At 41.9% G+C, this 25,968-nt stretch overlaps 1 protein-coding gene across 1 annotated transcript in view; it reads left to right on the top strand.

Moving 5' to 3' along the window:
- The window catches only part of WIF1 (WNT inhibitory factor 1), a 107,359-nt gene extending 84,897 nt beyond the window's left edge, over positions 1 to 22,462 (top strand). Inside the window, exons 7-10 of the mRNA XM_066369842.1 lie at positions 3,394 to 3,489; positions 16,276 to 16,371; positions 17,879 to 17,974; positions 21,779 to 22,462. Coding sequence (XP_066225939.1) covers positions 3,394 to 3,489; positions 16,276 to 16,371; positions 17,879 to 17,974; positions 21,779 to 21,900 — 410 coding nt within the window. The 3' untranslated portion in view covers positions 21,901 to 22,462. The remainder of the gene's footprint in view (positions 1 to 3,393; positions 3,490 to 16,275; positions 16,372 to 17,878; positions 17,975 to 21,778) is intronic.
- Positions 22,463 to 25,968: the final 3,506 nt, after the last annotated feature.

Here is a 25,968-nt window from a genome sequence, read left to right as displayed (position 1 = left end):
CTCTCTCTTCCCCTCCCGCAGCCGAGGCTCCATTGGAGCAAAGATGGCCCAGGCGCTGGGGATGGCTCTGTGGCTTCTGCCTCAGGCGCTGGAGTGGCTCTGGTCGCAACAGAGCGACGCCCCCTGGTGGGCGTGCCGGGTAGATCCCGGTCGGGCGCATGCAAGAGTCTGTCTGACTGTCTCTCCCCATTTCCAGCTTCAGAAAAATACAAAAAAAAAACAACAAAAATCCATTTAGAAAGTCTGTTGAAGACAGCCAACTAAATGGGAAATGATATTTTCAAACAACAGCTCAGATAAGGGCCTAATTTCCAAAATTTACAAAGAACTCATAAAACTCAACAACAAACAAACAAACAATCCAATAAAAAAATGGGAAGAAGACATGAATAGACACTTCTCCCAGGAAGAGATACAAATGGCCAACAGATATATGAAAAGATGCTCAGCTTCATTAGTTATTAGGGAAATGCAAATCAAAACTACAATGAGATACCACCTCACCCCTGTTAGATTAGCTATTATCAACAAGACGGGTAATAGCAAATGTTGGAGAGGCTGTGGAGAAAAAGGAACCCTCATTCACTGTTGGTGGGACTGTAAAGTAGTACAACCATTATGGAGGAAAGTATGGTGGTTCCTCAAAAAACTGCAAATAGAACTACCTTATGACCCAGCAATCCCTCTACTGGGTATATACCCCAAAACCTCAGAAACATTGATACGTGAAGACACATGTAGCCCCATGTTCATTGCAGCACTGTTCACAGTGGCCAAGACATGGAAACAACCAAAAAGCCCTTCAATAGAAGACTGGATAAAGAAGATGTGGCTCATATACACTATGGAATACTACTCAGCCATAAGAAATGATGACATCAGATCATTTACAGCAAAATGGTGGGATCTTGATAACATTATAAGGAGTGAAATAAGTAAATCAGAAAAAAACAAGAAATACATGATTCCATACATTGGTGGAACATAAAAATGAGACTAAGAGACATGGACAAGTGTGTGGTGGTTACCAGGGGTGGGGGGAGGGAAGACAGGGGGAGAGTTAGGGGGAGGGGGAGGGGCACAGAGAACTAGATAGAGGGTGGCGAAGGACAATCTGACTTTGGGCGAGGGGTATGCAACATAATTTAATGACAAGGTAACCTAGACATGTTTTCTTTGAATATATGTACCCTGATTTATTAATGTCATCCCATTACCATTAATAAAAATTTATTTAAAAAAAAAAAAAAAAAAGAAAGTCTGTTGAAATTTCATTTGGTCTCACTGGAGATCTGGGAACATTAAAAAACAATTCTTTTACTACCTCAACAAAAAAATGCTTATATTGTCCAGGAGGGAGCATAGAGCTTCTGAAAAATGGTTTAATTACTGTCATGGAGCTAAACCTTAGCACTACATATTTAAAGAAACATTAAGGATTAATTTTCATTGGCTCTTGGGACATCAATCACAAACTTCAGGAACTGACTAGTTAAGCATTGGCCTAGCATACCCTCAGTGCTTGTGAAAATAACTTAGTTTCTGTGGCTTATTTTTCTGGTCAAGAACCATCACACGACAGAAATATAGAGGAGCTCGGTCAGGAAGGCAAAATATTATGCAAATGCTAAGAGTGTGGCCAAATTCTATAACACCAGCTTTGTCATATTCTAGAACTTTCAAATGAGCTCCTAGGTTCATTGCATTCCACACATTAATAAGGGATAGTGCCCAGAGGGCTGCAGCCAGGTGGACACTGATCCAGATGTTTTCACATCTCATCGTCCCCAGGAGAAACAGGGATAAGTGGGGAGACAGCACAGGCTCACAAACGCGACTGTCAGCCCTAACAACACTCGCACCAGGTAGCAGAGAGGAAACTCAAAGAGGGGTTCTCCTAAACCCTATACCCAGATGCTGCTGCTCCCCCACCCCCAACACTTATGCTAGAAGGCTTGATTTTGCCAAAATGACTACATCATTGTTTTAAGCTAAGGATTTTAAACAGAAAAGCTTTCTCATTTAAGAAGCATGATATTTATAGACCATTCTAGTTGGATTTCTTTTCCACAGAGAAAGCACATACTTAAAACTTTTGGATTCCTTTCTAATTTTCGAACTGGAAGCTGGCTTTAGTTTTTGTTTGTCTATAGCCAACTTGGGCCTGTTTCCTATGGACAAGAAAAAAAAGCCCATATAACTGGACTTGCTAAGAATCCAAGCACATATTTTAATCACTTTTACAGAATGATCCAACTTGTCTATTTTTAGATATTTGCTCTTCCCCTATCCCCATTTCTATCCTTCTTCTATTTTAGGTGCTAGTGAGCTGTCAAATTCCAGAAGTTGACACCGAGAGAGAAGGTGTAGGGTGAACCACACACAGTCTGGTTTTTACCTGGGTAATACAGTTAGTTGGACCCCCACAATAATATACCCAGGTTCTGCATCCCTCTGGCCCATGCTGTGCCACTTCCCTGTCTGTGAGGTCTCACAAGGGTCGACAGGCTGTCTTTTCCTGAATGCAATTATCCCTTCTTCCAAACATCATAAAAGTCAATTTTTTTTTAAAAGTCCCTATTCTATAAGGTGAATCTCTGTTCTTATTCAGAAAAAAAAAAAAAAGTCGCTTCCTCCTTTGTCAGATCCTAATACTTAGGATTTTTCTCACTTTTTATCTATTTCAACTTTGAAAGTCTTCTCTTTGAAAGTTTTCTCCATTTTCCTCTTCCTTTACTTTAAAGAGAGGGTTCCATAGAGCATTATGTGGAAGTAGGACATTCCTTCCCTTTAGCCGTTGTCTTTCCCCTTTCATTACTGCAAACAGCTTTTAAGGCAAATCTGGCTCAAGAATATAAGTGAGAAGATAGATGAAGAGTCCACTGAGTGACCCCAGAACTGCAGAGGAGGGTGACATGAATTGGGTTAGGGAGGGGGGAGAGCTAAAGATGTAGTCCAAAACAAATTTCTTTGAAGGACTATGTTTTATCTTTAAAAATTATGCAAAATGTCTATTGTATCCATATAGTTTTTGTTTGTTTTAATATAGAAATTTCTAAAAATCAATTGGGGAATTATAATGATCTTCTCCTTTTAAGGTTATAGATGTTTATAAGAGAATAGAAAAGATCACTTTTTTATACACTGTGCCTCTTTTCACAAAGATGTAACCCCTTGGGGTGGGTACTCTATAACATGTATGGTATCCTGTTATGTTGTTGGGAGTCTGTAAATAGTCAAGAAATTGGTTCCAATTCCTATATTTGTAAAGTGGCTTGTTTTACTACATAAGTAAACAGGCAAGTAGCAGATAACTCCAAAGTATCATTTAACTGTAAGTACAGTTTGGTTTTTTTTAAGATTTAACCTGTCTAGTGTTATTCATTCGAACAGCAAACTGCTCAGCTACCTGCTTTAATGGAGGGACCTGCTTCTACCCTGGAAAGTGTATTTGCCCTCCAGGACTAGAGGGAGAACAGTGTGAAATAAGTGAGTATTGAACTTCTGCATTCTCTTTGATTTTTAGGGACCTTAGAAACTCCATTGAGCTCCTTCATTTAATCAATGAGCAATCTGAAGCTCAGAGACAATGAATTGCTTGTCTAAGGTCTCAGGCCAGTGGTTTCCTTTCACTAGACTCCGCCCCCATTCATTTAGCTAAAGGTAGGTAAAGAGTAACATAGTTCAGCTCAGATGGCTCAAAGCAAATGCTCTCTGATTCAGTTATGACTGGGTGTGGATTATTCAGCATATTGTGTTGTTCTTGTTGGTGATTGTGTCCCCTTCTCATTGTGCAGAGCCCATAGTTTCAGTCTAGAAAGGTAAACCAGAGCTTTGGGACAGCTGAAATGTGCTCACCTACCTACATGCATGGTTTTTTCCCTGCTCTCACTGCCACATTTCTTAAACTAGACTGAGCCAAGTAACCCATCTAAGAGAAAAGGATAGACTCAAGAAAAAGCAGAAAAGGGTGCACAGCCATGAAGAGTAAATTCATATCACACACAACATGAATCAATATCACAGAAATAATGTTAAGTAAAAGCTGGACACACAAAGAAGTGTGTACTGCATCATCCCATTTTTATGAAGTTCAGGACCAGGCAAAACTAATGGATGATGGTAGAAAACAGATTAATGGTTGAGGGCACAAGGGAACTTTATTTGGGCTGCCAAAAATGCTCTATATCTCAATTAATGAAGTATCACCTGAGTGTTTTATTTATGTAAAAAGAAATAGTTGAGCTATAAACTTGGGGCATGTTATGCCTTCACTATATACAGTGTGTCTGTAAAGTCATGGTACACTTTTGACCGGTCACAGGAAAGCAACAAAAGATGATAGAAATGTGAAATCTGCACCAAATAAAAGGAAAACCCTCCCAGTTTCTGTAGGATGAGTGGCAGCATGTGCGCATACACAGATGATGACATAATACCGTGTATACAGCGGAGCAGCCCATGGCCATGCCAGTCGAGATGTGGACTGTACAGAGGAAAGTTCAGTGTGTTCTGTGGCTCGCTAAATTCGAATCCGTGACTAAAGTGCAACGTGAATATCGGCGCGTTTATAACGAAGCGCCACCACATAGGAATAACATTACTCGGTGGGATAAGCAGTTGAAGGAAACCGGCAGTTTGGTGGACAAACCCCATTCTGGTAGGCCATCAGTCAGTGATGAGTCTGTAGAGGCTATACAGGATAGCTATCTAAGAAGCCCTAAAAAATCTGTGCGTGAGCCCACATCGAACTGCACTGAAGAGGTATGAAACTGGGAGAGTTTTCCTTTTATTTGATGCAGATTTCACATTTCTATCGTCTTTTGTTGCTTTCCTGTGACCAGTCAAAAGTGCACCATGACTTTACGGACACACTATATTTGTCATGCTCCAATACAAAAATAAATATTTACAGGAGGGATGTGGTATCATTGTTTTGGGAATCAGAATATCAAACTGTTTGTCCTGACTTTTCTACCTACCACCTGTGTAATACCCTCAGCAAGTCACTAAGGTAGTCTAGAAACTCAGAAATGAGCCAACCCCAGTCTAGTTTGCTTTACGATCCAGGAGGCAGATAGATTAACATCCAGCTCTGCCAGGGAAGGCACAAAAGCAACATGAGCACGTCAGCGGAGGGTGCTGTGTCCCTGCCTTCCCAGAGGTTCTGGGACATGGCGTTTGCATTCCCGGCTGGACTATATATGTAAAACACCACTGGGTTTGGTACAGTCAGAGTTTCTGAAGTTGTAGTAGGTTCAAAACTGAATAATGCTGACTTCCTATTTTAACTTTCAACCTCTAATTTATTTGTGGGTTTTTGTACTTTAATGAAGGCTAGATGAAGTAACCATTTTTTATAGAGTTCAAATGAAATACCTCTGAAGTTTCCATAGAACATGTAATTAATTGTCAGGATGTGGTTTAGCTCCCCAGCCCTGATAAAGATACCGGTGAACTCATTTCCCTCAATTTTCTCACTGAATTTACTCTCAGACTTTGCATTGTTAGTTGGTTCATGTTTATGGATCTTTGTTTACAGGCTCATTTCTCTTCGTGAAAGTGTGCCCTTTCATGCCCTTGGGTTTATGACCTTTCCATTGGCAGAGACCATGTTTCCTATTTCTGTTTCTTTTTGTCTCTAACTGCACCAAAGATGTGGACCTTTGAAAACTCCTGATTATCCCTATCACAAGTTATACACAAAGTCTTTTAGGGAATTTTTTGGGTTTTTGTTTGTTTTTACAGGAACCATGTTACCAGAAAGAGAAGGGAATGGGTCTTGAGTAAAAAAGTACTTCTGGTGTAATAGAGACAAAAAGTTGAATTATGTATTCTTTTTTTTTAAGTGACAACCAGTGCTTTTATAAGACACACCAGAAGTAAAGGAGAAATTTTAAAAATACACAAAAGAAATAACTTCCAACTGTAATAACTGCTTTATAATCTCTTATAATTCTTTGAATTCTGGGATAGTCTTTCATGGCTGGACCACGGCTGAAACAGTTCCTTGGGCTATATAATGCTTTTTTTAAATGTATTTTTATTTTTAAATTGAGATAGAATTCACATACCATAAAATTTACCATTCCAAAGTATACTATTCAGTATGGTCAAAATCATGTAGCACTTCTATCTAAAACCAGAACATGTCGTCATCCCCACAAGAAACCCTGTACTAATAGGAGTCTTGCTTCATTGCCCTCTCCTCAAGATGCTGGAAACCACTAGCCTACTTCCTCTGTCTTTAGATTTTTCTATTCTGTCTCTAGATTTCCCTATTCCTGTTCATATAAACAGGAGCATATAACATATGGCTATTTGTGTCTGACTTCTTTCACTTAGCATGATGTTTTCAATGTTCATCCCTATTGTAGCACATATTATTGCTTCCCTTTAATTGCTGGGTAATATTCTCTTGAATGGATATGCCAACCACACTTTGTTTATTCAGTCAACAATTGATGGACATTTGATTGTTTCCACTTTGGGGCTATTATGAATAATGCTGCTATGAATATTTGTGTATAAGTTTTTGCGTGAACATGTTTTCAGGTCTCTTAGGAACATACGTAGGAGTAGAATTGTCAGACCATATGTTAACACTGTTTATTTTTTGAGGGACTGCCAAACTATTTTCCAAAGAGGCTGTACCATTTTACATTCCCATTAGTAATGTTCAGGGTTCTGTTTTCCTCCACATCCTTGCCAACACTTGTTATTTATTGTCTTTTTTTATGAAAATACATATTTTGATATTATTTCTATTTTCATTTTTTCTGGCCTATATTAGGATCAATATCTTCTCAGACTTCATTCTAACTTGATTATAAGATGCACTTGTAGATTAACAAATAAGACTATGATTAGAGGTATCTGGATATAATATACTTTTATTGTTATTTAAGGTTTATAGATTTTATAAAAATTTTTAATGAACTTTCAATTAAAAATACCACACAAGTTATTTCTACTATATGATAACTGGGTTCTTAAAATAACTTAATGGGTTCTTATTATTAAAATTCTTCATAGAAAATTTAGAATATTAAATGAAACCCTTCCAAATCTCACATAATCCTGAAACCCAGAGATGATGGTTATTGGTACTTATTGTAAACCTTTTAATTTTTTTTCTATGTGAAGCAGATTAGCAAGTTTAAGTTATCCCACAATAAAAAGAAAGTTCTTTTCACCAAAATCATTCTCTGCATTGTCCTTGGTTACAGTACAGTGGGTGGAGGAAATTCAATGTCTTTATTTTGTCAATACCTTATCTCTTTATTCTCACTGGACTCACCACCAGTTAAAGTAAAAATGCTAACTCTTTAAACTTAGTCAAATTTGTCTTCCAGCAATCCTTGGATTCTTTGAGGTAATCTCTCTCATTGACTCAGTTTTCCACTGTCTAATGGATAGAGTTTGTTTGCAAAATATTTTCAAGAAAAAGAAGTCAATATTAAAAGATACTTAAGATACTTAGAAGACTCTGAATTTTGAAACAATCAACCCTTCATAAGCTTTTGGCTTCATGATGTTTGATCTAAGAATGCGGTTGCCTGCAACACAACACACATTTCCAACATTCACATTTCTAACAGTTGCCTGCCATCACATTTCTGTTGTGTGATAAGCAGGAGAGAAGGTCCTCCTTCCCGGCTGCAATGAACCTAGGGGTACTCACTTGCTTCTTGCCAAGAAAACAGAAAGGCCCAAGGAGTTAGTGAGAAAGTTCTCTTCACCAAAATCATTCTCTGCATTGTCCCTGGTTACCAAATTCACTCCTCATAGAACATATGGAAATTTGGGCTCACCAAGTATTTCACACTCAGTAGTTTATCTTTTCTGCCATGTAATTTGTCCCACATCGTGCTTCCTTGAAAAACCTCAGTGCATTGCAGAATACTGTGAAATGATCCAATTTTGTGCATGTGATAGAGTCAGCTTTTCTTTTTTTTAATGCAAATAGAAATTCAGAGGTAGGTAGATAAGAGTTAGGATCTTGACCAAATAGTAAACACTATTCTTTGTGTCAAATCCACCTAGACACTTTTGGATTTTTAATAGTCAACGAAAAGGGGGTATTCTGTTATTAAAGTTGTTTTAATAACTAAGGTTGTTTCTGTCTCTGGAATACCCCATACCTAGAGAAAAACCTAGAGGTCTAATGGCATTCTGGGTTTCTGAGAGACCAGCATCTTGATATTAACTCTTTATTGTCTCTACCATGACAAAATGCTGCTTCATGTGGTTTATATATGAAGAAAATTCTTTTGGATAAGTAAAAAGAAAAGTGTGTTTTAGCAAAATTATTTTCATAATGGAATTCACTTCATGGTCATCAAGCATAGTGCTTGCCAGTAAAATATAATAGTAATTCACTTCTTTCAAAGCTTCATTTGACCATAAAAAGAAGAGCTTAGGGCAGGGGTCCCCAAACTTTTTACACAGGGGGCCAGTTAACTGTCCCTCAGACCGTTGGAGGGCCAGACTATAAAAAAAACTATGAATAAATCCCTATGCACACTGCACATATCTTATTTTAAAGTAAAAAAACAAAACGGGAACAAATACAATATTTAAAATAAAGAACAAGTAAATTTAAATCAATAAACTGACCAGTATTTCAATGGGAACTATAGGTCTGCTTTTGGCTAATGAGATGGTCAATGTGCTCCTCTCACTGACCATCAATGAAAGAGGTGACCCTTCTGGAAGTCGGCGGGGGCCAGATAAATGGCCTCAGGGGGCCACATGCGGCCCGCGGGCCGTAGTTTGGTGACCCCTGGCTTAGGGAATGAAAGGTGGGTTGTTTTAGGATAAAGATTTCGTTTCCTCTCCTTATGTAGTGAGGCTTTTGTAATGATATTCTGCTAAAGTGGAAAAGAAGAAGAACAGCAAAACACATCCCAATTTCTCCACTACCCAGGTCTAATGGCTGTTTGCTCCCTTTGCAACATCATTGAGCCAGTTACAAGATGTGGATTTGGCTCTGGATGGACAAACCTTTCTCTTCTACTTCTTCAAAAAAGTCAGTGTTAGGATGGCAAATTCTAGATTGCAGAAGGAGAAGAAGTAGCTTCTGGAGTAAGAAGAAAATAATTATATAGTTTTTACATGTAAGGCCCTATTTCAGCTCTAAAATCCTGTGATTCAAAGATGTCGGCATGTAGATAAAAGAAAGAATGATGTATTATTAGGATCTGAAACATTCTAGATGTTGGAATCCATGGGAGTCCGAAAGACCAGAGTAACAGGCTTTATTGAAAGGAAGAAAGGAACCCTGCCGGGCACTTCTCAGGGGAGAAGGGTGCCGGTTACAGACTAGGGGCGAGTTATATAGTGTTTGAGAGAGCCTGAGGGGATACTGAGGCAAAAGTCCTCGTATGTCCGCAGTGCTCCTCCTTGGGGAGCTTCGAGCATGTGGGTGTTGAATCAAAAGTCCTGGTATGTCTGGAGCCCCTCTTTGGGGCAGCTTGTCAGCTTTTTGGAATTCCTCTGTCTCAGGGGCGATAGTCCAGTAAGGGTGAGGTCTGACAGATAAGCGGAACATCAAGAGGGCAGTTTGGAATTCACGTATCTATCATTTCTCAACTCTGTGGTTACATATAAAAGAAAGGCAGTTATTAATTTTATAATATATGGCAGGGGTCCCCAAACTATGGCCCACGAGCCGCATGCGGCCCCCTGAGGCCATTTATCTGGCCCCGCTGCACTTCCCAAAGGGGCACCTCTTTCATTGGTGGTCAGTGAGAGGAGCATAGTTCCCATTGAAATACTGGTCAGTTTGTTGATTTAAATTTACTTGTTCTTTATTTTAAATATTGTATTTGTTCCCGTTTTTTTTACTTTAAAATAAGATATGTGCAGTGTGCATAGGGATTTGTTTATAGTTTTTTTTATAGTTCGGCCCTCCAACAGTCTGAGGGACAGTGAACTAACCCCCTGTGTAAAAAGTTTGGGGACCCCTGATATACGGTAAGGGGTGAAGAGGAGAAAGGGGAGGAAAAATTAGAAAATTATTGCTTCTTCTAGAGAGAACTCAGAAAAGAACCTTGCCAAGCCAAGTTCCTCATCCAGTTAAGGAGGTCATCTATTTCTAGGCTGTGAGGTCTGAACCAGGCGATGTCCTCAAAAACCTGAGTGAGGAAGTAAAAAAATTTGGCAAGGTAATTATTATTAGCTGCTTGCTGCGAGTGCCGATTGGACAGGGTGACATGGTAATACATGGTCTCCTGGATGAGCTTCATGAGATGTGCTGGTCTGGTTCCTCTCGAATGGGAGGACATATGGAGATTTTTAGAGACAGGGAACCTGTTGGTGTAAGTTTTTAGAAGGACTGAATATGTGTGGTTTAAAAGGAAGAGGGTTTGGAGAACATTCAGGAGGGAACTTCTCGGGCTGAGGGGCAGCTTCTTCCTGCTGTCATCCCTACCTTATTTGATATTTCCCTCGTGGAGTTCTCCTTGGGATATTGGGGAATAAGAGTGTAGGAGCATTTGATTGTAGGTAATCCTAGATATTTCTCTCATCTGGGCCTGTAGAAACTTGATAAAGAAGGCAGCAAGTATTTGGAGATTAGGAATGCAGAGATAAGGAGGGTTGTATTGCTCTAAGGGGGTGAAAGTTCTTCCATGGTAAAGTTAGAGATATTTTTTCCTGGCAGCCCTGGAGAGAGCAGTTAGCTTGAGCTAAAAGAAATGTTTCATGTCCGTTTGTAAGCTCTTCTTTTTTTAATTTTTTTAATTCATTTTAGAGAGGAGAGGGAGAGACAGAGAGAGAGAGAGAGAGAGAGAAGGGGAGGAGGAGCTGGAAGTATCAACTCCCACATGTGCCTTGACCAGGCAAGTCCAGGGTTTCAAACCAGCGATGTCAGCATTTCCAGGTCGACGCTTTATCCACGGCACCACCCCAGATCAGGCCTGAAGGCTCTTCTTCTGCCAAGAAAGCTCAGCGATCTTGTCCCCTTACTATGAGAAGGGTAAAAAGACTGAGAAGCATTAAGAGGTGAATGCTATTCACCTAGTTCTTCAGGGATATGGGAGAGCTTTAGGGTTAGGGAACCTGTAGAGGTTGAAAGATAGGATTTAGGAGGTTTGCTGATATAGGGTTTCAGATTTAACTGTTTTGCAAGGGCAGGTTTCAGGGTTGGTGTGTAGGGTTAGGTAGATTTTTCCAATTTTCTGATTGACGAAGGTCTGCATGTGGTTCTGTAAGAAACTAGTGAACAAACATAAGAGGCAGGGTCCAAAAGTTAGAAAAATAAATAGGAGAGTGAGTGGACAAATGAAAGGCAATAGTCAAGACACCCAGTTTGTATACAAATTCACTAGGCTTCCTAAAGCAACAAGAAGAGAAATTACCTGTATAGCTCATTTGGTCCATCAGGGTAGTGTACTAGGAATTGAAAGAGGCTTATGGGCTGGAATTAGGTTGATATTTGGGGTGAGATAGATTAGGGTACAGGTTTCTGTCCAATTAGTAAGGAGACACATATAGGTGTTGGTCCCATATGAGTAGAAAACCCCTGATTGGGTGAGGCAGGCTGAGAGGTAAATAGAGAATAGGAGGACAAGGAGTCGGTTTTGTTTCTCTGTTTCTGAGCTCCAGATGGTCAGGGTGGAGGAAAGAGTTGCCCTTAGCAGCAGTGGGAGTTGTCAGGATCACAGTGTGTGGACCTGTCCATTGAAAGTCAGTCCTTGGGTGATATAATGCTGGAAGCGCCTCTTGGACAGTTTGCTGAGTAACCTGTAAAGCCTGCAAGTACTTAGGGAAAGGGTGGTTACATTTCTACACTTTGCAGTTAGAGTTTAGGTCCTAGTGATCATTGCTTCTAGCTGGAATTAGCAGCAGGTCCCAGCCCACAATAGTCATGGGGCATTGAGACAAGAGAATAAAGGAGATACTATACATTAAATAAAGCAACAAAGTCAAACTGTCAATACCCACAGTAGAGATCTTCGAGGAATAAATAAAACTTAAATATTCAAGCAAGGCATAGTAGATGGCCCTTGTGTTTACAAGAAATGAGATTAGTTTATCTGCTATTTGGAAGAAATACCTTAGTCTCCTGAACGATGTCCTTGGGCCTTCAGTGGCAATTCCCAGCATGCTGGGCAAGGTCAGGTCACAGGTAGCTGGAGCAGGGCTAGAAGAGACTGAACCCTCCCTCCATGGAGCAAGGGGGCAGCTTACCTTCTCATGTCCCTCTTTCCACAGCAAAGATCAGTTCAATGACCTTTCTTTCCACTCTTGAAGTAGGGCCCTGATAGAATCCTATGAAGCCCTTTAGGGCACTGGAGCCAAAAGCTGTTATTTCCTGACCTCTTTTGGGCCTTATTTGCCTTTTTTGTTACTTCCTTGGCCATTATAGACCTTAAAAGCCATGCTCAGAAGATCTCACTGAGGGGCTTGACTAAGAGAGCCAAATTGGAAATCCAGTGTTTAAAGAAGCCTATTAGACTGAGGAGAGAAAGGATTTTATTTGTGTGATAGGTGGTTGGAGACTGCAGAGGGTCTGAGTTCAATCTAGGTGAGACTTCAGGTGGTGGGGGTTAAGGCAATGCCTAGATAGACTATGGACTGGGAATGAAGTTGAGCCTTAGCAGAGAAGACACGATATCCCTTCATGGTGAGGAAGTTAAGAAGGGTGGTAGTGTGTCTCCTTGAGGCAGGCAGAGGAGTAGGTTATTTACATATTGTAAGAGAGTACTAGTTTTGAGATTGCATGCTGTTAAATCCTGAGCTAGTGCCTACCCAAACAGGTGTGGGCTGTTTTTGATCCCCTGGGGTAAGACAATCCAGGTAAATTGCTGGGCTGCATTAGTGTCCAGGTCAGTCCAGGTGAATGCAAACAGAAAGTAAGAGTCAGGGTGTAGAGGAATGGTAAAGAAGGCATTCTTGAGGTCTAGGACCCTGAAGTGAGTGGTATTTGAGGGAATGTGTGACAGTAACTTGTAGAGATTAGGGACTACTGGATGGAGGGGAACTATTGCCTCATTGATTAGGCGTATGTCTTGTATGAGGTGATAAGCCCCTGAAGGTTTTTGAACAGGAAGGATGGGGGTATTGCAGGGAGAGTCCATGGGGATGAGTAAGCCTCAGTTTATGAAGTGGGTAATTACTTGTTTAAGGCCTTAGAAACAGACATAGTTACACAGTAAACAAAGACTTCAGATACACATTATGAATTAAGGAATTTAAATGAGCGCACTTTACTTGTTTCAATCAAAATTATACTAGAGATATTTTCTGACAAAGAGACAAGACGGATTACTTACTCACATAACTTAATATACAATTCTGTTTTTTTAAGTTTTTCGAGATGGCACGGAGTTGCCAGCATAGGGGGAGGAAGAGAGAAAGCAGACGATGGACAGTGTGAGCAGCTGGATGGAAAAGGAAGGAGGGTCAGAATCTGCAAGAAGAGGAGGAGGAGATTAAAGTGCCATGTAGTCAGAGAAGTTAAAAAAGATTTAGAGCTCTGAGGAGAGGGGAGAGGGCAAGGAGGAAAGAGGCACAGTCAGTTTGTAAGGAGGGAGAGGGGGTCAGAGAAGAAACAGGCACCGCAGCCAGAGCCACAGCTTCTAAGGAAGGGGGAGGGATTTAAGAACACAGTGGAAGCCCTGGCCGGTTGGCTCAGCGGTAGAGCATCGGCCTGGCGTGCGGGGGACCCAGGTTCGATTCCCGGCCAGGGCACATAGGAGAAGCGCCCATTTGCTTCTCCACCCCCTCCTCCTTCCTCTCTGTCTCTCTCTTCCCCTCCCGCAGCCAAGGCTCCATTGGAGCAAAGATGGCCCGGGCGCTGGGGATGGCTCCTTGGCCTCTGCCCCAGGCGCTAGAGTGGCTCTGGTTGCGGCAGAGCGATGCCCCAGAGGGGCAGAGCATCGCCCCCTGGTGGGCAGAGCGTCGCCCCTGGTGGGTGTGCCGGGTGGATCCCGGTCGGCGCATGCGGGAGTCTGTCTGACTATCTCTCCCCGTTTCCAGCTTCAGAAAAATACAAAAAAATAGAAGAAAAAAAAGAACACAGTGGAGCAGGGAGGGGCCCCTGGCCAGCAGGGGAGGAGAAAGAGAGAGTTGGGAGTCCGCAGAGAAGGAAAGATTAGGAGCGGAGGTTTTAGGTGAGGTTTCTTTGGCCAAAAAACGGCCTATGTGTAGAACAGAAGGCACAGAAATTAAGGACAGGAGAAAAGGGAGAAGAAAAGCCCGCACGTAAGGAATGTCTAATGTTCTCCCCGTCCGGTGGCAGAAATTGTCAAGATCTCTTAGGATATTGTAATGGTATTAGAAAGCAACCTGGCTAGGTGCCTAGACTTTTAAGGAAGTCTGTAGAAACTAGTCGCTCGGAGTAGAAACCTCCCAAACTGTGAACCTCAGAGAGTAGAGGAGTCCCGAAGGAGTAGTCCCGAAGGAATAGAGGAGTATTCTCTGAGGCCTGAGATTGGGAGGAGCTCATGTTTTGAGGGGAGCCTGGCTGGATGGTTTGGACTGGGAGGAGCCCACAGTAGAGGAGACTAGTGAGAGGAGGGGTGTCCCCGCCTCCAGTCACAGTTCTGAGAGGAGAAAATCTCCATAGAGAGAGAGTCTCAGACAAGAGGTCATCACCCCAAGGCTGAGATCCCAGGACGTAGGAGAGTGGCCTGGCTAGGCGCACCTAGACTTCCGTAGAAATCCATAAAGGAGTAGAGGTAGACCACCCGTAGATATAGGGTCCGAAGTCAAAACCATCTGACCAGGAAGGGGTGTTTTGGAGAGAAATTTGGAGGCCAACCAGGGAAGGGGAGGGAGAAACTCCTTACCTTTCTGGTCCAGCAGGGGTTCAGGACAGGGTTAGACTGCCGGCCAATCAACCTACAATTACACGTCCAAACAGAATCGGAATAAGCCCGGGACGAGCTGCCGCTGCCCACTGCTTCCCTGGTTGTAAGTTTGAACAGCAAAGAGGGATCGTCCAGGCAGTTAGTACCTTGTCCCAGGTTTTGGCACCAAATGTTGGAATCCACGGGAGTCCGAAAGACCAGAGTAACAGGCTTTATTGAAAGGAAGAAAGGAACCCTGCCGGGCGCTTCTCCCGGGGGAGAAGAGCGCAGGTTACAGACTGGGGCAAGTTATATAGTGTTTGGGAGAGCCTGAGGGGATACTGAGGCAAAAGTCCTGGTATGTCCGGAATGCTCCTCCTTGGGGGGCTTCGAGTATGTGGGTGTTGAATCAAAAGTCCTGGTATGTCCTGAGCCCTCCTTGGGGCGGCTTGTCAGCTTTTTGGAATTCCTCTGTCTCAGGGGCGATAGTCTAGTAAGGGTGAGGTCTGACAGATAAAGTGGAACATGAAGAGGGCAGTTTGGAATACACATATCTATCACTAGGAAATACATACGTATGGTATTTTAGGCACCTTTTGTGCCCCGCCTGACATCCTCCTCAGCCAGCCTTTCACTCCAGCTGCTGCTACAGCCACTTGTTTTGCACAGGTATAACCTGACTGTACCACATTGCTCCTGCATTCCACCCAGAGACTCCTCTGAGTCCGAAAACGTACTGCCCGTACTCACACAGTTGCCGAATGGAAGTGCAAGGAAGTTATTCCATGAGGCGACCCTTGACCAGTGGGAGAAGGGTACTGATGAGAAAATGCTGCCCCTCCCTTCTTCCAGAGAACTTGAGCTCCTTGGAAGGACAGAAGGACGCAGCAGGATAGAGCCTGAGGGCCATAGCGCTGACCCACCCACAAACATACTTGTGTCGGCTTTCCCTCTTCCTTTTTTCCCTCTTCCCATCCCCCTATTCCTGTTTCCTAGGATCACTTCCCCAAATAAACTATCTGCACGCAAGCCCTGCTTTCTGGAGAATCCCCGGCTCAGACTGATGGTATCAGGTACAGGTGTCAGCCTGCTTTCAGAAAAAGTGACAATCAAAAGCCAGGACTCAGAGAGATCATTGACAGGGTCATCTTAACTTAGCTTTTAGTATATCTTAAGTTAAAAGTGCTTAGGAATCAGTTAAAATATGATTCTGTTCATAGAAACGTACTGTAAATATAGCATTTGGGCAACACATTTATTGTAGAAGGTATATATTAAAAACTATAAGTAAAAGTACTAGCCTGTTTGTTCCAAAAATGAAATTCAAACAGAATCAAAGCCAGATAAGATCTGAAAAAAGTGGAAATAACTGCCAAATAGCTTATCCTCCCCAAGCCTTGCAATTTCTTTGAAAAATGTAATTACCTTTGAACACAGCACTGAGTCCCTCACTTATTTGCATTCTTTTCTATTTCAGGTAAATGCCCGCAACCTTGTCGAAATGGAGGTAAATGCATTGGTAAAAGCAAATGTAAGTGCTCCAAAGGTTACCAAGGGGACCTCTGTTCAAAGCGTAAGTAACCCGTACAGTCAGTCTGGGCATGGAACGATGAAAGTAGCCATAGTCTCATACTACGTAACTTCTGTGCCTACTGTGTGTTACCTAGGCATCACAACTAACCTTGCTTCACTGACTTATATGTTTACTTTCGGTAGACCAAAGACATTGTGTGAAATCCACACATGTATAGAAAGTTAGACAGTCACACACCCAGCTGAACCTTTTAACCCTTAGGGGCTTTCTTAAGGGAAATAAACTTCCATTGCGCAGCAGTTTCAAAGTCCTGATGATTGTCTTTTATGAATGAGACGCATCAAGTGTATTTCCCCATGTATAAGACACACCTTTTTTTCAAAAAATTTGAGGTCTAATAACTGGGTGTGTCTTACACAGTTGTTGTGGCATTTCAAATGCCATAGATGTAACTGAAGACAAGGCAGTATATGAAGACAGTGATTCTTCATCAGACACAGATGAGGACAAGCTAATGGATGGGAGTTTTTTGGGGTTTTTTGGAGAGAGAGATGAGAAGCATCCATCATTAGTTTTTCGTTACGACACCTTAATTGTTCATTGATTGCTTTCTCATATGTGCCTTGACCGTGGGGCTACAGCAGACCGAGTAACCCCTTGCTTGAGCCAGCAACCTTGGGTCCAAGCTGGTGAGCTTTGCTCAAACCAGATGAGCCGCGCTCAAGCTGGTGACCTCAGGGTCTCGAATGCCAGACCTGCGTCCTCCGCTTCCCAGTCTGATGCTCTATCCACTGCGCCACCGCCTGGTCAGGCTGAATGGGAGTTTTGACAGTGATGAGTTGTATGAATTTTATGGTAAATAAAACTTGAACTTGGCCCTGGCCGGTTGGCTCAGCGGTAGAGCGTCGGCCTGGCGTGCGGGGGACCCGGGTTCGATTCCCGGCCAGGGCACATAGGAGAAGCGCCCATTTGCTTCTCCAGCCCCCCCTCCTTCCTCTCTGTCTGTCTCTTCCCCTCCCGCAGCCAAGGCTCCATTGGAGCAAAAATGGCCCGGGCACTGGGGATGGCTCCTTGGCCTCTGCCCCAGGCGCTAGAGTGGCTCTGGTTGCGGCAGAGCGATGCCCCGGAGGGGCAGAGCGTCGCCCCTGGTGGGTGTGCCGGGTGGATCCTGGTCGGGCGCATGCGGGAGTCTGTCTGACTGTCTCTCCCCATTTCCAGCTTCAGAAAAATACAAAAAAAAAAAAAACTTGAACTTAATAACTTTATGTAATACATTTTTTTTTCAAATTTCAGGCCCCAAAATTAAGGTGCTTCTTATACATGGGAGCATCTTATACATAGGGAAATAATAGTAGTTTAAGAGCACTCTTAGGACTTTTTAGTAAGTCCCAAACCAACTTGTAGCTGAAGATTGACTTAGAAAGGAAGACAATTAGGGGATGAAGCCAAAACTAACACATTCTAAAGAATTGCAAGAAAACAGCTGTGTGATTCTGTTGAAAAATGAAATCTCAGGAAACATTCTTTGTACCTCCTTTGATTCTAGCTGTCTGCGAGCCTGGCTGCGGGACACACGGAACCTGCCATGAGCCCAACAAATGCCAGTGTCAGGAAGGCTGGCATGGAAGACACTGCAATAAAAGTGAGTGGGAGCACAGCCTCTTTCACATCTCTTTCTTGGCTCCAAAGACTAGGAGACAACTCCTAATTCAGCCTGCTTTCCATTAAAAGCAACTTCTGCGCCTCTCCCCAGCACTTCCTCTGCTGCCCACAACTCTCCACACTTCAGAGTCCAAGCGTTAGAGTGTAAAGAGAATGCATCATCATAAAATATCACATCAGTAAAATATCGCCACAGGTGTTCTCTAGATTCACTTAGTAAAACAGGTTGATTGGATAATGCAGTCTATTAAGTATGAAAGAAATGACAGGTTAAAGGAAGATTATAAATCAAAGGTGAAAGTAGTATCTACTTGCCGCTGATTTTGTTACCCAAGATTTTTCAACTAGCATATAAAACATGAGTTTTGCTCTTTAAAATCTTCACATTGTATTAGTATGGTGTGTTTTAAACGAGGTCTTTGGAGGGAAAGAACTATGAAGTATGGGAGAGATGCTATGATGATGTTGCATTTTTTTTTCAAAATTGCTATAAATTATTATCGAGATAATAAACCACTAGACTGTTTTATACACAAAATGAAACTTGCTAAATGCAACCATGTCATTTTGATTGATGTCTTGTCTGTGCTAAGCATGGATCTGGACCCTGGGACACACCTGTGAACAGACAAAAAAGGCTGTGCCCAAGGAGCACAGGTGCTAGTGGGAGGACAGTCGATTAGCAGGTGAACCAAAGAAACAATGCAGTTTCAGTACAACTGGCAGCTAGAACTCAGTCTCCTAAGCATGGGCCCTATCTACGCTGCCTGAGGAAAGGAAGACTTCTGTCATACAACGCCTACAATAACAGAAGTCTCAGCTGTGTCTACCACAGCCATTCTCAACATTTATCATCTCATGGCACACATAAACTAATTACTGAAATTCTGCAGCACACCAGGAAATATATTTTTTTCCAAGCTGACAAAAAACATGTATAATTTTGAGTCACTCACACCAGAGAGCTATTGTTATGTTGGTTATTGTCTTTTTTTTTTTTTAATTTGCCGATCTAAAGGAAAGTAGGTCAGTGCCCCTAACTAAATAGTCAGGTATTGCATGTTTTAAAAATTCTTGTGGCACACCAGTTGAAAATCTCTGGTCTATCATGTTATGTCTCCAAAATAATGGATACAATTGAATACATTATTTACACATCAGATGTTTATATCTAGTTCAAGAATCTGCAAAGGGTGATACATGTAGCCCAGTGAATGTAGAAATGATCAGCTGAGGTGCTGAATAAAAATATTAGTTTAAAAAACACGCTTTATATTACTTGATTTATATTAGCATAAATATATGGGTAACCTATAAATATTTACATTTATATTTCTCAATCTCAAATTTCTTATTTTTGTGGATATTTTTAAATGCTCACATTATATTATTCTTATGTATATATAATACATTTATATTAGGTATACATATTTATTTGTTTGTTTATTTGAAGGTCATTGGTCTCTGGTTTAGGCTACACTAAAGCATTGATTTGATTCTTTTTCACCCACTGAATTGATTCGGTGGTAGATTAAATGGGCTTCAGGTGGGCACAGCTTAACAAGCAATGGTGGCTCCTCTGGAATATCGCTCCTTTACCCAGGTGGTAATGGTTGAATGGCATCCCTGTTAGGACATACGTACCAGGAAACCTGTTTTGGACTAAAAGACCTGCAGAAAACTCACCATTCCTAGAGAGAGCTATTTGGAAAAGAGTACTGTAGACCAAAGCTTTTGTTTTACCCTCACCTGAATACAAACTTTGAGGCTTGTCTCAAAATCCAAGTACCTTTTCAGAAGTCCTAGGGATGAGGTCAGACCATACATCCCAGGATTCAATTCCACAGATATTCTGGGGCTCATATCTGGAGCCTGGTGACCACTGAGAGCGATGGGGGTGGGGGGAGGTAGATAGCATGAGGGGCACTGTTCTTGCTGACACTCCCGGTCACTCACCCAAAGAGAAGGCAAGTTAGGGACAGTTATGGAGCATAAATGAGCACTTCTGAAAGGTCTGCCAACCCCAAATAGCATCCCCACTTGTAGACCACACTGCTGAAACCTCTGTTGTCAGTGTGTCTCCTCCAGATTAAGGCATTGTGTGTCGGGAAGATGCCCTGGTGCTTGATTAAAATGCAAATGTGTTTTCCAGAAGATGCCACCCAGGCATTGTGTACATTCACTAAGAGAATCAGGCTGGAAGATTGAGGTTTATTTTGACCAGAGGGAGGTAACAAGGAAGCTCTAAGGCACGGAGTTCTTCTACGAACAGATTCCCAGTGGTTGACATGTTGGGAGGTCCCAGGCACCCAGACATCTCGGTGGGGAGGAGAATACTGGAGGCAGACTCCTCTGCTTAGGCTCACATTCACCAGCAGGGAAGTTTGGGCTTCATGGGTGGTGGGGCAAGCAGCAGGGTAGGGATTTTCTCCAGCGCAATGTTGGCTTATGTTTTGGCTGTCCCATGAACTACTAGCCTACATACTGACAATTCAAAGGAACACATTCAAGCACAAAGTATGTATTCTGTTCTCAGTAGTTATTTAATGACATGGTTGCATTTAAAAACCACAAGGAACAAATGAAATGCTGAACTGGACGCTAATGCACAGGAAGAAGATGGAAGCAGATTTTTTTTTTTTTGTATTTTTCTGAAGCTGGAAACGGGGAGGCAGTCAGACAGTCTCCCGCATGCGCCCCACCGGGATCCACCCGGCACGCCCACCAGGGGGTGATGCTCTGCCCATCCGGGGCGTCGCTCTGTCGCGACCAGAGCCACTCTAGCGCCTGGGACAGAGGACAAGCAGCCATCCCCAGCGCCCGGGCCATCTTTTGCTCCAGTGGAGCCTCGGCTGCGGGAGGGGAAGAGAGAGACAGAGAGGAAGAAGAGGGGGAGGGGTGGAGAAGCAGATGGGCGCCTCTCCTGTGTGCCCTGGCTGGGAATCGAACCCGGACTTCCGCACGCCAGGCCGACGCTCTACCACTGAGCCAACCGGCCAGGACTGGAAGCAGATTTTTACAGTATGATTGTTGTCTTGGATCCGTTTGAGGAAATCAGTATAAATGAGTCTGTGCTCTGAGAGCCTCCAGAAGATCACAGGTAGGAGGGAAGGAGGTCTCAAATTGTGTACGTCCGTGCTACACTCTACTTAACAGCAACTGAGCTGGATATAGATGCCCATCTTGAATAAACTCACAAATCTCCATTGACAAGGAGTCCGTTCACATCATAACCTTTTCTCTAATACGCACAATGGAAGTCCTTAATTCTTACAAAATTCCTATTTTGTGTAAGTACAATAGCCACACCGATCATATGGTCTCTATGAAGAGTGGAGGTTGTTATATTGAACAATATAATTGATACTAGTTTTGCAATGCAGTGAAAAGGATCAATGATCAAATCCTCTGCAAAAGTATCTCTATATTCGAGACCTTAGTGCTAGACCCTTACTGGCCCTTAGATGGTTCCTTGGGTGGTAACAGGAATATTCTTCCATTTAGTCACATTCATCCAAACTATATCAAGAGCTTGTGCATGGCCAAAATTCATAGTGAATCAGACATTCCATAGAAGCTGGATTTTATGGAGTTAGTAAAATGGGTTTCTTTTAACGGATTTTGAACCTGTAACTGTTTCTCTGCCTTCAGGTAGCTTTTTGTGGTTGTTGTGGTCTCTTATTCTGGGTTGAAAAGGGAAAATGGATTTTATATGAATGGTTAATGATGAATTTGAAGAGCCTGGTTTTATAGTTTTTCTTTTAAGCTGTGAATAATTTTGCAGGGTACGGAGCCAGCCTCACGCATGCCCCAAGGCCAGCAGGCGCCCGGCTCAGGCAGCTTGCGCCTTCACCTAAAAAGGCCGAGGAGCGGCAGGATCCACCTGAATCCAATTACATCTGGTGAACTCCGACATCTGAAACGTTTTAAGTTACACCAAGTTCATAGCCTTTGTTAACCTTTCATGTGTTGAATGTTCAAATATGTTCATTACAGTTAAGAATACTGGCCTGAATTTTATTAGCTTCATTATAAATCACTGAGCTGATATTTACTCTTCCTTTTAAGTTTTCTAAGTGCGTCTGTAGCGTGATGGTATAGATTTTCTTGTTTCAGTGCTTTGGGACAGATTTTATATTATGGCAGTTGATCAGGTTAAAATTTTGTCTTTTCAGTGTGTAATTGGCAGGTCACTTCCAAAATCACAATGCATTCATGGTGTCAAAGGGCTCGGGGAACATCAGAAAAGGTAAAGGGGACAAATGAGCATAAATCACAAGGGTTTCGATGAAGCAGTTAATCGTGCTGAAGTTACAGCATTTTAAAGCTTCTCATCATGTATTTAGACATTTGTCATATTTTTTAATTGCCCTTATTTTTAAACTCTCAACACAATATATTTGGACCTTACCATGATGCCAGAGAATTCACTATTAAAAAAAAAAAAGAAATAACACTATGGTAGTGGCATTTAAACAATATAATATATTGTAAACACAATAAAATAGGGAATATAATGTATGAACTTTTGGCTTTGGTTTGAAGCAATATAATATATTGTAAACAAAACACAGCTCTTACATAATAAACATTTTATACGATTTGTATGTATAAAATAAAGGTGCTGCTTTAGTTTTCAATGTGTTGTATGGAGTGGTCTTTGCATGTTTTATCTTATGGGAATAAAGTTGTTTGCAACTGAGCGGTGGTTGAAACTCTTAAAAAGAGAAGCTATTCTGCCTGACCAAGCAGTGGCACAGTGGATAGAGTGTCAGCCTGAGATGCTGAGGACCCAGGTTTGAAAACCCAAGGTCATCAGCTTGAGCATGAGCTCATCCACTTGAGTGCAGGGTCGCTGGCTTGAGTGTGGGATCATAGACATGGCCCATGGTCGCTGGCTTGAGCTCAAAGGTTTCTGACTTGAAGGCCAAGGTCGCTGGCTTGAACAAGGGGTCACTGGCTCACCTGGAGCCCCCTGGTCAAGACACATGAAAAAGCAATCAATGAACAAGTAAGGTGCCGTAACAATGAATTGATGGGTCTCATCTCTCCCTTTCTGTCTGTCTGTCCCTGTCTGTCCCTCTCTCTCTTTCTCACTTAAAAATGAGGGAGGAAGAGAAGCTATCACATCCCACACTTGGTCCCAGCTCTCCAGGCTCATCTCTGCCTCCCAGCTCTGTCCGGCCACGCCACACCATACCCTATTGTCACTGCCTGCAACGTTCCTATTTAATGTCAGCTTTTAGCTTAGTTGCCATTTCTTTCACGAAGCCTTCTTCTCTAACTAGAGTGTATTAAATATCCTATTTGTGGAAGACTTTTCAAAGGTGTCAGACTATCACAAATGAAAAGTGCAGTTATTTATTAAAAACCTGTTGTTTCCCACAAACATCATGTTACCGTCAAATCCTCTGAGGTGGGTATTATCGTGCACTTTTACAGACAAGAGACTGAGTCATGGTGACATGAAGCAATTTTCCCAAGATCACACTTGTTGGAGTATGATCTCAAATAATAAAGACAGGTTTCGATCTGTGACATTGGACTCTGAAACCTTATGCTCTGCTGTTTTCTCCTTCCTTTTTCTCAGCAAATATAGTAGAAGGCAAAACTCCACACATCCTATTTTATTCTCATTCTCTAAGGGAATGTGGATTTTATTTTACAGGTATTCTAATGTCTATAAGTTTGCTTATGCTAGGGAGCGGCAGTGATCAGCTGTGTGATTTAGGGAAATGTCTGTTATAAGAAACAATTAAGGGCGAGTCTGGAAGCACAGTGAACACGCCTTGTTCTGGTGTTAGACCTCAGTGATTATCATCCTCTACCAGCCAGAGCCCAGAGTGTCAGCCTATGGTCACAGAACTGACAAAGCAGACCAGGAGCCAGGGAGCTAACCTTGGGATCTTCACATGAGAACCAACTTAATTATTTAAGACTTTTAAGTAGAAATTCAATTGTGTGATAATGGGGCTTCAAGTGGCAGAAAGTTAAATTTGGGTTTAGGATGAAAATTATGATAATAATAGTTAACATTAATATAGTACTTAGTTTATTCTAAACACTTTACTTATATTAACGCATAGATGAAAAATAGAGTGGTGGGAAGTTAGACCAGAGGCAGGATGGCAAACTGCTATAGTTTAGGTTGGTCATCCCCAGACCAATCTGACCACATGCCCTATTAGAAATATTTACAACATTATGGACCTTGAGAACATTATGCTGAGTAAAATAAGTATATCAGAAAAAGCTAAGAACTATATGATTTCACACATAGGTGGGATATAAAACTGAGACTTATGGGCAACGAGAAAAGTGAAGTGGTTACCAAGGGGGAAGGAGTGTGGGGGAAGGGGAACAGGACTTGAGTGAATGGGGAGGGGGAGGGATGGGGAGAAGAGTATAAAGAGGGACAAATATAAGGTGATGGAAAATTATCTGAGTTTGGGTGATGGGTATATGATATAATCAACAGTTCAAATGCTATAGAGATGTTCATCTGAAACCTATATATTCTTATTGATAAATGTCACTCTGTTAAAGTCAATTTTCTAAATAAAATTTAAAAATTAAAATTTTTGAGCACCTAATCTTACATATACATGACTATTATTTACATACATAACTATCAATATATGCATTATAAAAGCCAGTAATGTTAAAAAGAAGAGACAAAAATATAAACAGAAGCTCTAATATTTTCTTCACTTACCTAAAAGATAGTTTTGTGTACACCCTGGAGTACATACACACCACATAGGAGACCTCAGGTAAAGGGGAGAGATAATAAAATCTGACATGACTTTAGTGTCAGAGAGGAGAGTTTGGACTCAAGAGAGATTTCAACTCTAAGTAGGGGACTAGACTAGATGGCTGATTGAAGACAGGGGTTAAAAAGAGAGAGTAATCTGGACAGTGATTCTAATTATCAAGGAGGAACAAGTATGGGTTTCCAAAGATGTGAGTTCAGTTTTGGAGATGTTGAGTTTAAAGTACCTTTAAGACATCTTGGTGGACAGCCCTGGCTGGTTGGCTCAGCAGTCGAGTGTTGGCCCGGGGTGTGGAAGTCCCTGGTTCTATTCCTGGTCAAGGCACACAGAAGTGCCCATCTGCTTCTCCACCCATCCTCCTCTTCTTCTATCCTATCTCTCTCTTCCCCACCCGCAGCCAAGGCTCCGTTGGAACAAAGTTGGCCCCAAGCTCTAAGGATGGCCTCGGCCTCAGGCTCTAGAATGGCTCCAGCCACAACGGAGCAACGCCCCAGATGTGCAGAGTATCGCCCCCTGGTGGGCATGCTGGGTTGATCCCGGTTGGACGCATGTGGGAGACTGCCTTGCCGCTTCTAACTTCGAAAAAATACAAAAAAAAAGACATCTTGGTGGAAAATGCCTTGGAAATACAGTTAGGAGGTTAGGCCAATAATAAGTATTAATCACATTATAAATGAATGAATAATACTAATTACATATTGAATTACTTTTAATAAAATATATATGTAATAGCTTTAATGAAGTGCAGTAGGATTCACTTGTGTTTGCTCTGTTTTTAAGTTCCATATACTGTACAGTGAGCATCCTTTGCCACTTACCTATGTATATCTTTATTTGTATAACAGTACGGTCTTTATTATTTGGCAAATTAATTGAGTACTTCATCCTTCCCCTCCCCCCATAACCAGATGTATTATGAATTCTCATCAAAGATAAACCCTTTGGTTAATTTGTCAGTCTATGTAGAATCACAACAGTGGAGACCAGCTCTTAAAACAAAGGCTGTTAATCTGGAATATGAAATAACTGTTACTACTCATATTAAGTTACTCTAGAAGAGGAAAAGGAAAGAAGGGGAGAAGAATGTGTATATAAAATACTTCTAAACAATAATTTAAAAGTTAAATTGGTAAGGAGTGAAGGCAGTCTGAAAAAATGTATACCATTTGGCAGGATAAAATTAGTAGAAAAAATGAGGCTA

The sequence above is a fragment of the Saccopteryx leptura genome, chromosome 2 (genome assembly GCF_036850995.1).
Source record: "Saccopteryx leptura isolate mSacLep1 chromosome 2, mSacLep1_pri_phased_curated, whole genome shotgun sequence".
In the NCBI taxonomy this organism is placed as follows: domain Eukaryota; kingdom Metazoa; phylum Chordata; class Mammalia; order Chiroptera; family Emballonuridae; genus Saccopteryx; species Saccopteryx leptura.
The sequence above is the reverse complement of the archived record's forward strand: the minus strand, read 5'-3'. Positions and strand labels throughout refer to the sequence as shown.